This window comes from Leopardus geoffroyi, chromosome B2 (assembly GCF_018350155.1).
Source record: "Leopardus geoffroyi isolate Oge1 chromosome B2, O.geoffroyi_Oge1_pat1.0, whole genome shotgun sequence".
Taxonomy (NCBI): Eukaryota; Metazoa; Chordata; class Mammalia; order Carnivora; family Felidae; genus Leopardus; species Leopardus geoffroyi.
In genome coordinates, this window is record NC_059332.1 from 135,174,328 (window position 1) to 135,187,098 (window position 12,771).

The 12,771-nt window shown below is 42.5% G+C and overlaps 1 protein-coding gene across 3 annotated transcripts in view; it reads left to right on the forward strand.

The window, feature by feature from the left end:
* Positions 1-188: 188 nt before the first annotated feature.
* PCMT1 (protein-L-isoaspartate (D-aspartate) O-methyltransferase) overlaps positions 189-12,771 on the forward strand; it is a 52,505-nt gene continuing 39,922 nt past the window's right edge. Inside the window, exon 1 of one of the 3 annotated variants that reach the window (XM_045499997.1) lies at positions 189-1,022. In XM_045499997.1, coding sequence (XP_045355953.1) covers positions 794-1,022 — 229 coding nt within the window. In that variant the 5' untranslated portion in view covers positions 189-793. The remainder of the gene's footprint in view (positions 1,023-12,771) is intronic. The other 2 variants (XM_045499998.1, XM_045499999.1) reach the window with 2 other exon arrangements.

A 12,771-nucleotide genomic window follows, 5' to 3' on the forward strand; every position in this document is an offset into this window, starting at 1 on the left:
CCATAAGATACTGTGGTATTTTTAACCGATTGCATTGTTTTCAGGAGCAAAGCACTCCCTACGCTCCACCCACCCGTCTTGGTGTTCCTCCACTCAGATTTTGTGGTTTAGAATTGAGAACAAACCAGGGTCCCAAAGTCTCTGCTAAACGAACACTGATGTACTTGTCACAAAGCCAGAGGCTCGAGTACTCGGTTGAGAGAGGGCCTTCGCCCTCTGGTTCTATTAAGATTATTCAGGCTCCACGATACGGGGTTCGGGTTCTAACCGACCTAAATATTAGACAACTGGGTTGGGTGAGACAGGACCAAGGAAGCCCACCGTCTAACAATCTGGACAGCTATAGGAGCAGACCCGCCGCTCACAACAGCTGACTCAGCTGCGACTACGGAGCTACCGGCAGCGGCGTAACCAGATCGTAACCAGATCGTAACCAGATCGAGCAGACGCGGCGGCACGAATCAGCCTCGCCGTCGTGCCGCGGCGCTGAGTGACCAGGACCATAGCCAGGCACGCGACCAACCGCTTCGGGGCCCACCCCGCCTAACCGCAAGGCGAACTCAGCAAATTGCCTGTGCGCTGGCCGAGGCCTCAGGAAGGGGGCACGCAGCAGCAGCTGCAGCGGCGGCGGCGGCGGCGGCGGCGCTGACTCAGCCCGGGCTCCCAGCCCGTCCGCAGCAGCCGCAGCAGCCACCGGCACAGGCGGCGGGGCACGAGGCCACCCTTGCCTCCGGCCCCACCCCGCCGCACCCGAGGCCGCGCGGCGTCACAGAGCGCATGCGTGCCGCGGGGGATGCCGGGAGCGCGCAGTGGCGGCACCGGCGGCGACAGCAGTCAGAGCGGAGGCTACAGCGGGGACGCGAGCGGGGCGGTGACCGTGTGGGAGGTGGTCTCACTCTTGGGGAAACTGCTGGGCACCGTCGCCGCGTTGAAGGTGGTTCTGTACCTGCTCCGGGTGTGCTTAGCGATGGCCTGGAAATCCGGCGGCGCCAGCCACTCGGAGCTAATCCACAATCTCCGCAGTAAGTGCCACCCCCGCCCGATGTGGGGCAACTGGGCCAGGCTAGGCCTGGACTGGGTCCCCCTGGGCCGTCCGGAACGCTCTGTTTGCCCTCCCCCCGCCCCCCATCTCCAGCCCGGTACCGGCTGGAGGGTTCGGCGCAGGGTTGCACCAGCAGCCTCGAACGGCATGCGCTGGCGATCGCCTCCCTCAGGACCTGTCACTCATCGGCGACGTGGACGCGAAGGGAAAAGAAAGCTACGGGCTGCTCTTGGTGGGGCAGGAGCAGGCGTCTCCCCGCGGGCCTGGGGGAGGGGTCGCGGCACAGGTGGTGGGGCTGTCACTCGAGTCAGCCGCCTGTCCGTCCGGGTCTGGCGGGCGAGGGGCGTGCCCTTGGGGTGGGGAGATGTTGGCGGGGCCTGGAGGCAGGGTTGCATCTGAGGGGACCCCACCCTCGACCCCCGCATCTTCTCGCCTTCCTCCTCCTCAATAATCGACCTCGCTGCGAGCATTCTCTCCCACACTGACTCCCCCGCCCTCCGTTTTTTCCTCTGGAGGGAGATGCCACCCTCTGATATAGGCGAGGGGAGGGAGGGAAAGATGAGAGTATTGTCATTGCGGATGCTGGGAGAAATTTCTGGGGCGGCTGTCCAGTGGATATCTTCGTGGAGGGGGGGGGGGGCGGAGGAAGAAATAATCAGAGGATGCTGTTCTTGACAGACTTGTATTTCAGGAGCTATTAGAGGTCCTGGTCCAGCGAAGGATTGTATGTGTGGAATGTTCTGACTTTGTTTTTCAAGGCTACCAAGGCTTTGTAAAAGCTTTGTGTGGAAATTTTTTCATGTCATTCTCTTTAGTTATTGTATGCCTTCCTCTTATGATGATTGTAGGGTGGGATGTGAGTGCTGTGTCACTTTCTTTTTTTAAATCGAAATACAGTGTCGCTGTCTGGTTGGAAGACCAGAAGGACCGCAGTCCATAATACTCACTGCGATCGGAATTTATATCACCGTTTGCCACCAACTTTGCAAATAATCGTATCCTGCCACGTGGTATTTTTGTCTTATGTTATTTAGCTTTTTTAATGTTTGTCATGTTTCCTAATTCGATTTGTAACTTCCTTGAGGGCTGGGACTTTTTTTTTTTTTTTTTTTTAATATCTTCGAATTCTCTCAATACCCCTTTTCTCGTAAATGCAATTAAATATACCTTATATGCTTGGATCTGTGCTTGGAATACCAAGATGAGTGACAAAAATAAATATTCTTGTCTGGCACATGGTTACTATTAGTCATTTGACTTTTTGTTTTTTACAGTATTTTAAAATTTTGAAATTATATCCTTTGTATTTAGCAACGAAGAATGTTCAGATTTCCCAATTCTGTCAAGCATCGCCAGCGTTCACTTTATGGAAGGATATTTGATTGGAGTGGACATTATATGCTGAGGCAGTATTTTGAAGTGTGATTTAGGTTCCTATGGATTACACATAAGCTCAATACGTTGCAAGTTTTTAGATAAAATTTCTTGAAATGGGGTAGTGCCTGCTGTTGCAGTGCACACACCCAAAACATTCTATGCACAAATTATGATTAAATAACGTTCCACTGGTAGGTTGGCACAATAGACACTCAGCTGTGGCAGAAATTGGTAATCAGGCTCTTAAAGTCTCTCCTTTTTGGGCCATATGTGTAGGAAGTCAAGCCTACCTCTTTCCCCAGTGGTTTTATAATCATTTTATTGTATTCTCTTATTCCTAGCTGAAATTTCTAAGGATATTTTTCTATCAGAAAATTTAATAATAAATATTTAAGGAGCACCTGGATGGCTCAGTCAGTTAAGTACTGGACTCTTGGTTTCTGCCCAGGTCATCATTTCACAGTTCATGGGATTGAGCCCTGCCTCAGGCTCTGTGCTGACAGCGCAGAAGAATCCCCAGGGATTCTCTCTTTCCCTCTCTCTCTTTCCCTCTCCCTCTCTCTGTCTCTGCCCTACCCTGACGTGTACTCTCTCTCTCTCTCAGAAATAAAGAAACATTTAAAAAATATTTAACATACATGGATGTTGATATTGCAGATATTTAGTCTTCTATGATTCATAAGAGGAAGTTTGAGTATTCAAATTGTTTTTCCTCTGGTAACACTTGTGCAATGTCAGTTTCAACTACTTGCAGAATTCTAGCTAATAGGTTTCATTTTTATTTAAATGTTCATTTATTTACTTTGAGAGAGAGAGTGCACGGGGGAGGGGCAGAGAGAAGGAGAGAGAATCCCAAGTAGGCTCCATGCTGTCAGGACAGAGCCTGGCTTGGGGTTCAGTCTCACAACTGTAAGACATGTAAGACATGAGCTGAAATCGAGAATAGGACACTTAATCTACTGAGCCACCGAGATACCTGGTTTCATTTTTATTTGTTAGTTTATTATAAAAGTAATATTTTCTTATGTGAGAATTTCAATTAGCACAAAATTGGAAAACTTCTTTCTTTTCTGGGTTATTACACTGTTTATTCTAATAACTTAAAGCTTCTACTTGAATCTTTAGAAAAAGATTAAAGTGTGGTTATGTTGTTGAATCACTATATTGTATATTTGGAAGTAATATAATGCTATTTGTTAACTATACTGGAATTAAAATTAAAAACTTAAAGAAAAGTGTTATTATATTGATGTTGAAGTGAAAAAGGATCTGCAAATTGGAAGAGGAAGCAAATTGCAGTGATGTATCTTTTTAAAGCAATGAAGTTCAGGATTGCTTTAGGTTTTTTTTTAATGTTTGTTTATTTTGAGAGAGAGAGAGAGAGTGAGAGTGTAGAAAGAGAGAGGGAGAGAGAAATTCTAAGCAGGCTCTGCCCTGTTAGCTCGGAGCCTGACTCAGGGCTCAATCTCGTGAACTGTGAGATCATGACCTGAGCAGAAATCAAGAGTCGGATGTTCAAACGACTGAGCTACCCAGGTGCCCCATGATTGCTTTAGTTTTAATATTATTACAGTTTATCGGGGTGCCTGGATGACTTCAATTGGTTGAGCGTCTGACTTCGGCTCTGGTCATGATGTCACAGTTTGTGAATTCAAGGTGGGCATGGGGCTTGCTGCTCTCAGTGCAGAGCCTGCTTCAGATCTTCTGTCCCTCTTTCTCTCTGTCCCTCCCCCTGCTTGTATTCTCTCTCTCAAAAATACATAAAACATTTAAAAAATTTCAGTATTATTATAGTTTATTAAAAATATTTACTTAGTTTTCCTTTTATAAGATGTCGTACTATAACTATGATTGTGTATGATTTCATAGTTGATACATCATTTATAGAATATTGTAGAATGTAATGGTATATTTTATATTTCATAGCTTATGTTATGATGAAAATCACTTTTTTAAGATTCTATTTTTGGGGTGCCTGGGTAGCTCAGTTGCTTAAGCGTCCAACTCTTGATTTTGGCTCAGGTCATGATCTCAGAGTTTGTGGGATTGAGCCCCATGTTGGACTCTGTGCCGACAGTGAGGAGCCTGCTTGGGATTCCCCTTCTCTCTCTCTCTCTCTCTCTCTCTCTCTCTCTCTCTCTCTCTCTGCCCCTCCCCACTCATGCACACATTCTCTCTCAAAATAAACATTAAAACAAACAAGATTTTATTTTTGAGTAATCTCTACACCTAACGTGGGGCTTTGAACTCACAACCCCCAAGATCAAGAATCGCATGCTCCACCTACTGAGCCAGGCAGGCACCCAGACAACCACTCTTAAGTAACTTAGAATGGTTAAAACTTGAGCATGCTTCAGGATCTCCTAGATCACTTGGAGAGCTTGTTGAAACACAGATTGCTGTGGTCCAAGAATTTGTATTTTTCTTTCTTTTTTTTTTTTTATTCTTTTTAGGCTGGCTCCACATCCAGTGTGAGGTTCAGACTCACAACTCTGAGATCAAGAGTCACATGCTCCACCAACTGAGCTAGCCAAGCACCCCCAATAATTGGTATTTTTAACGAGTTCCTAAGTAATGCTGCTACTGGTCTGGGACCACACTTTAAGAATCACTGACACAGAGGGGCACCCGGGTGGCTCAGTTGGTTGAGTGTCTGACTTTGGCTCAGGTCATGATCTCTCATGGTTCGTGAGTTCAGGCCCCACATCAGGCTTTGCAATCATGTTGTGGGGAGCCTGCTTCAGGTTCTCTGTCTCCCTCTCTCTCTGTCTCTCCTCTGCTAGCTTGCACTCACTCTCTATCTCAAAATTAAATAAACATTAAAAAAAACTTATAATTAAAAAAAAATCACTGACAAAGAATTGGAAATTATGAGGTTAAACACTGCCAATGTTTCAGCTGAATCAGTTTTACACTTTAGAATAAAGTTTTAGAAAAGAAGTCTATAGCAGTCCTGCCCAAAGAGTTGTCTGTAATGTCTGTATCTGTGCAGTTTAATATGGTAGTCATCAGCCACATGTGGCATTCAGCATTTGAAATGTGGTTAACACAGCTGAGGGACTAAATTTTTGTGTTATTTAACTTAAATAGCCCACATGTGGCTAGTGGCGGCCGTGTTAGTGCTGGTTTATGGAAATAAAGAATATAGCTATTTTATAATTATGGGCTAATAATGTGCTCTTGAAACAAATTAAAATAACTGTGAGCCTGCTTAATCCAGGAAATGTGACAATTTAAGTAATGTTTATATTAGAATTTATTTTCTACTTTTATTGGGAACATTTCAAGTCATGGCCACTTAAAACAATGTGTTTTGTTTTGTTTTGACCTATTTTTATTTGTTAAAAAATTTCAATCCACTGCCCTAATATATCAGTTATTTTTACTTTGCATCTTTGTGTCATTTCTCATATACTATACCACATAGAATTTGTCATTCAGCCAGCTGATATTTAACTCTCTTCTGTATGCCAAACTCTAGGGATGTAGCACTCAACAAATATTGTCTCTTGTAGGTTACTTGTAATGGGAGCAGACAAGTGAAATAGCTGGTATGTCACATTATAAATGACAGAGTAGGGAAGGAGGCTGAGGAGTGTGGGGTGCTAGATTTGCAGTCGTAGGGGAGAAGGCCTCACCAAGGTGTCATTTGAACAAAGAGTTGGTGGAGGGCAAGAAGTTCTAGCTAGGTAGATAGAGCTGCGGGACAGGCATTCCAGGCAGAGAAAATTGCATGTGGTAGATTTGGATTAGGGGTGTGGGAGAAAGACTGAATCAAGGATATGATAGCAAGGTTTTGGGCCTGAGCAGCTGGAATGATCTGCCATTTTCTGAGTTGGAAATAATAAGTGAGTGAGCAGCAGGGACTTTGAAGTGGTGGGGAGGAGGCATGCAAGGAGGTGGGGGAGAGCAGGAGTTTAGTTTGGGGGATGTTGTGTTTGAGATGCTTATAAGACATTTCAGTGGAGACTTTGAGTAGGCATTTGAATAAAAATTATGATGATTTGTGGTTTTGTATCCTTATTTATTTCTGCAAATAAGTTGGAATTATTTTCTTTTTGTATTTAGAGTGTCAGTTCTTAGGACTAGTAGCATAACTAGTGGGAAAGAGAATATTCCAATAATTTTATCATGTGTGTTCATGGGCCAAATATAACCAGCTAATAAAATCCTCGGGGATTATTTTCAGAAATTGGGGCCTCGTTTAGAATCCAGAACATACCTCCTTATTTGACTTTTTCAGGTCAGTTTTATGGGTACATACTAAGAAGTAAACTTACAGTACATTGAATCAGATTTAATTTATACGATGAGGGGGCCTTTAATATTGTGTCTACTTAAATTTAAATCATTTAAAATTAAATGAAATTAAAAATTCAGTTTCTTAGTCACACTAACCATATTTCAAGAGCTCAGTAGCCACATGAGACTTTAGAAAGAAAGAAAGAAAGAAAGAAAGAAAGAAAGAAAGAAAGAAAGAAAAGAAAAGAAAGAAGAAAGAAGAGGTGCCTAGGTGGCTTAGTTGGTTGAGCATCTGCCTCTTGATTTGGCTCAAGTCATGATCCCAGGGTCGTGGGATCAAGCCCTGTGTCGGGCTCTACACTGAGTGTGGAGCCTGCTTGAGATTCTATCTCTCCCTCTGCCACCTCCCCAACTTGTGTGCATGCTCTCACTCTCTCTCACTCTCTCTCTCTCTCTCTCTCTCTCTCTCTCTCTCAAATAAATACCACATGAGGTTACAAGCTGCCTGTTAGTGCAGACAGAACATTTCCATCATTGTTTAAGTTCTATTGGGCAGCACTAGATCTGGATGTATTGTATATTACATTCTATTTAATGTGGTCTTGGGTCCATTGTGCTGTTCCACATATTTTTATTAGTATTACGTTTAGCTTTGACCCTCATGCTTTAAGAGTAGCAGTTAAAAAACAAGATATTCAGACAAGGGTGATCAAGATGATGAGAGTGTTGGCATTTTATATGGTGATTCGATGGGATTGAGGTTGTTTGATTTAGCAATGAGAAAGCTTAAGAGAGCAATCGTGTTTAAATATTTGAGGAAATGTCATGTAGTAGAGGGTCAAACCAGGACAACTGGGAGGCAGATTTTGGCTCATTATAAGGAAGTATTCACAATGCTATCCCAACAATTGAAGAGTTGGCTTTGAAAAATAATGTTTTTTGTCACTGGATATGTTGAAGCAAAGAATGACCGTTTTCTGTAAGGGATGTTGTAGAAGAGACAGGTCATCAGCTTTGACTGTGTGCTAGACTTCCACGGACCCTTCCAAATCCAGCATTCTGTAATTTATTTATTTATTTCTAATTTTTTTTTTTAAGGTTTATTCATTTTTCAGAGACAGAGCGTGAGTGGGGGAAGGGGCAGAGAGAGAGGGAGACACAGAATCCGAAACAGGCTCCAGGCTCTGAGCTGTCAGTACAGAGCCCGACGCAGGGCCCAAACCCATGGACGGCGAGATCGTGACCTGAGCTGAAGTCGGACGCTCAACTGACTGAGCCACCCAGGCGCCCCTGTAATTTTATTTTTTAATGTTTATTTATTTTGGGGGGAGAGGGAGAGAGAGAGCAAGAGAGAGAGAATACACAGGGGAGGGGCAGAGAGAGAGGGAGAGAGAATCCCAAACAGACTCCGTGTTGTCAGTGCAGAGCCCTACGAGGGTTTTGATCTCACAAACCATGAGATCATGACCTGAGCTGAGATCAAGAGTCAGACGCTTAACCAACTGAGCCACCCAGGTGCCCCAAGATTCTGTAATTTTAAACGTCATGGATTTCATAAAATCAACTGTGGGGTTTGTGTATGTGTGTGTTAGGAGAGAGCCACAGAAGTTAACATTTGGTTACCTGTATTTTAGAGTTGTGTATAACATTTTAGTTTGTCAAATGTGAGGAGTCCAGGGAACATGCTGCTTTAAGAAATAGTGTCAAAACTGGGTCGCCTGGATGGCTCAGTCTGTTGAGCACCCAACTCTTGATTTTGGCTCAGGTCATGATCTCATGGTTGTGAGATTGAGCCCCACATTGGGCTCTGTGCTGACAGCGCAGTCTGCTTGGGATTCTCTCTCTCCCTCTATCTCTGTTTCGCACCCTCTCTCTCTCACTCTCCAAATAAACTTTAAGAAAAGAAAAAGAAACAGTGTCAAGACAAATAGTTAGCTTTATATATCTATTAGGAGTGATAGTTCAAGGAAAGATGTGGGCATTTACTAATTTTTTTTTTTAAGATGTGGGTTTTTAAAAATTTTTTAATGTTTATTTGTTTTTGAGAGAGAGGGAGAGGGTGAGCGAGTGGAGGAAGGGCAAAGAGAGAGGGGGACAGAGTTTCCAAAGTGGGCTCTGCACTGATAACAGTGAACCTGATATGGGGCTTGAACTCAAAACCACGAGATCATAACCTAAGCTGAAGTCAAACACTCAACCAACTGAGCCACCCAGGCACCCCAAGATGATTTTTTCTTTATTAATTATCTGACAGAGTGCTACATTAGTTTCAACTGTACAACATAGTGATTCAACAACTCTAGCGAGAAAGATGTATTTAGAAAAAAAATTTTTTTAATGTTCATTTACTTTTGAGAGAGAGAGAGTGTAAGCAGGGGAGAGGCAGAGAGAGGAGACACAGAATCCAAAGTAGTCTTCAGGCTCTGAGCTGCCAACAAAGAGCCTGACGCCAGGCTTGAACCCATTAACCGTGAGGTCATTGTCTGAGCCAAACTTGGACACTTAACTGACTGAGCTACCCAGGCACACCAAGAAAGATGTATTTTGAAATAATCTCTGGTACTTAGATGATATGCTTTATTGTAACTTGCCGTCACATGAAATTCTTCTTTAATTATAGTGTGAATTTAAAACTAATCTCTTTCGGGGCACCTGGGTGGCTCAGTTGGTTGAGCATCTGACTCTTGATTTCAGCTCAGGTCATGATCCCAGGGACATGAGATTCAGCCCAATGTCGGGCTCCATGTTGAGCATGGAGCCTGCTTAAGATTCTCCCTCTCCCTCTGCCCTGCTTCCTCTCTTGCATTCTCTCTCTCTAAAAACAAAATAAAATAAAACAAAATAAAATAGAATAGAATAAAATACAAAATAAAATAAAAACAGAAACTAATATCTTTCAGACTTTCTATACCCAGAGTGTCTCAAGCTCTGCTTATCTCATATCATGTCTAATTCTCGGTAGGAAACAGGTGCACCCAGGTGGCTCAGTCGGTTTAAGTGTGTGACTTTCGCTCAGGTCATGATCTCCCACTCTGTGAGTTTGAGCTCTGCATCGGGGCATTCTTCCTGGTGTGTTCAGTGCTTCATATCAACACAGACTCTCTTCTTTTTCATTTCTACCAGGATTGCTTCCATTCTTCTATTCTCCCCGGTCACGAATCTTGAAGTAGTCATTGATTCTTTTAGACCGTTACCACATTAACTGAACAGTTCTTCCAGATGCCTTTCTTGGTTTGCTTCCACTGTAGTTTCATTGATACTTTCCCAATCTAGGTCCTTAGTTCACGCTTGGAGTGATAGACCTCCAAGTGTCTGATAGGTTGTCACACTTTCCCTTTCCCTTCCCTCAGCTCTGTTCTACACATTATACTGATTTTCCTAATATACCGATTTCTGTTAAGTTGCTTGCCTTCCCAGGCTCCTGTTGCTTGCTGTATTAAACACCTTTTGCTTAGCTTTGCAGCCTCTTTAGGGCCTTATACAACTAACTATTCCCATGCTCCAACTCCAGTTCTGTTCTTCAGGCTGATTTCATTTTCCTCTTCATATACTGTGTGCCTGAGGGTACCTGTTCAGCTGCTATAACAAAGACCAAAATAACAATGGCTTAACATAATCAAAGTTTCTCTATCCTGTAACAACTAAGTAATTCAGAGCTAATATGGTGGTTCCATAGTGTAGAGCACAAGGATCTCTCTTGTGCTTCCTAAAGTCTTTCCCTCATCTGAAAGATTGAAGATAGTTTATTTACCTCCATCATTTCCATATTCCAGCCAGTGGGGTGAAGATTGAGGAAAGAGAAAAACCCCCATTCCTTTTTAAGGGGATGATCTGGAAGTTGCATACATAATTTCTGGTATGTTCCATTGACAAGAGCTTAATTGTAAGATTATAGGTAACTATAGAGAAGCTAGGTAATGCATTCCATTAAAATTCTACCACTGTGAAGGAAAAGGAGTCTCTCACTACATCTTAGATCTTGCTAATTGGAGAGTATATTTATGTATGTGTGTGTATTGTGTGTGTATATATATATATGTGTGTGTGTGTGTGTGTATGTATATAAATACAAACCATCTGTGATAAAGGGTTGGGAGAATTAAGATTAATTTTTAGTCAAGTAATATGTACATGGTTAAAAGATAAAATTATACAGAAGGGCTTTTAGTGAAAAATAACGATTGCTTGGCCCTATTCCTCCCCACCCCTAGACTCATTGCTTAGACGGAACCACTTGTGTTGTTTTGTTTTTAGTGGGCTTCATGCACAGCGTAAAGCCCAACGCAGGGCTTGAACTCATGACCCAGAGATCAAGCCCTGAGCTGAGTTCAAGAGTGGGATGCTTAACTGAGTGAGCCATTCAGGCACCCCGGGAACCACTTTTAACTATGTTTTTTTGGTTCTTCTGTTAGTTACCTTCATGTCTTTAAATCATGTGGTTAAACTGTCATTTCTTATTTTATCAACTTTGGACATTATCTGTTGACCTCCTGCCAAGATGGATGAGTATTTACACCTACTCCTCCCCCATCATAATTTTTGCTTCCTTTTTTGTGGTTACCTTTGTAACTTTAAGTAATATACTTTAACCTCAATTTCTTGTTCAATAATTCATAAACTAACACTACCTCTGGTAACTTTGTAAGAAAGGATACCAGCGAGCTCTTCCTCTCATTTTACAACTTATTAGTGGGTCTTTTACATTGTCAAAATTGATAGTTTGCATTTTGTTCTGAGCAGTAAACAAATTTTCTGTACATTGTTGTTTTTTTAATGTTTTCAATTTATTTATTTTTGAGAGAGAGAGAGAGTGAGTGGGGGAGAGGCAGAGAGAGAGGGAGACAGAGGATCTGAAACAGGCTCTGCACTGACAGCAGTGAGCCCAACGTGGGGCTTGAGCTCACAAACTGCAAGATCATGACTTGAGCCAAAGTCGGACATTCAACCGACTGAGCCACTCAGGTACTCCTGTACTTTGTTGATTTTTAAGTGTTGAAAATCAATAGTCACCAGTGATGATAACTCATGGCTGAGTTATGTAGTCTGCTGTGCGTTTATTCCCTGCCTTCTGTTTCCAGTATCACAGATCCCTCCTACTATTGTAGAGGAATAGGCAGATATTTTTCCTTGTTTTGTATTACATCAATTGCTTTAAATCCTGTCACATTTTAGTTTTTTTTCATATCTTTTTTTTTTTTTTTTCCCGGAACTTATTTCCCTCTGCATCCTTCTCTACCCCTGAAGTTAAGAAGAGAAACAGAGGGGCGCCTGGGTATCTCAGTCGGTTAAGCATCTGACCCTTGATTTCAGCTCAGGTCATGATCTCACAGTTCCTGAGCTCAAGCCCCATGTTGGGCTCTGTGCTGACCACGTGGGCCTGCTTGGAATTCTGTCTCCCTCTCTGCCTGACCCTGTCCTGCTTGCTCTCTCTCTCTCTCTCTCTCTCTCTCTCAAAAATAAATAAATAAACATTAAAAAAAAAAAAAAGATTTTTTTAAGAAAAAAAAAAGAGAAACATACCTTCTCAACATGGCTCTAATCTCTTTAAGTTTTTTTATTATTTGGTTTATGGCTTGGATTCTACTACATTCTCCTTTTTGAACCTTCTTATTTGAATCAGTTGCATATTTGGACCAACACTAGCCATTATTATCATTATTTAATTAAGGTCCTTGGTCCCTAGGGTGCAGGAAGATTGGGTATGGGTGGTTATAGAGCTGTTCGCTATTTCAGAAAGCCTGATGGTAATTACACATTTACTCATAATTGGGCTATCCACGAAGAGTGAAACATTAAATTATTTTACTGTTTGCTAAAAACAGTTCAGGGTGCTGGCAGTTATACATGTCAGATTACCAAAAATGGTAAAATGACTTAATAACTTAGTAAATGTAGCTTGGTTTAGGCATCTTTCAAAATATGGAATTTGGGGCAAAAATAAAAAGAATATTGTGAAAATTTTGGGAACTACCCAATAATGGCATAATAAGGGTTGATACTGAGACTTGATGTGTTCATCTTTTTAATAAATAGTGACATGCTTTTAAAAACCATTTAGAGGGGTGCCTGGGTGGCTCAGTTGGTTAAGCGTCCCAACTCTCAGTTTCAGC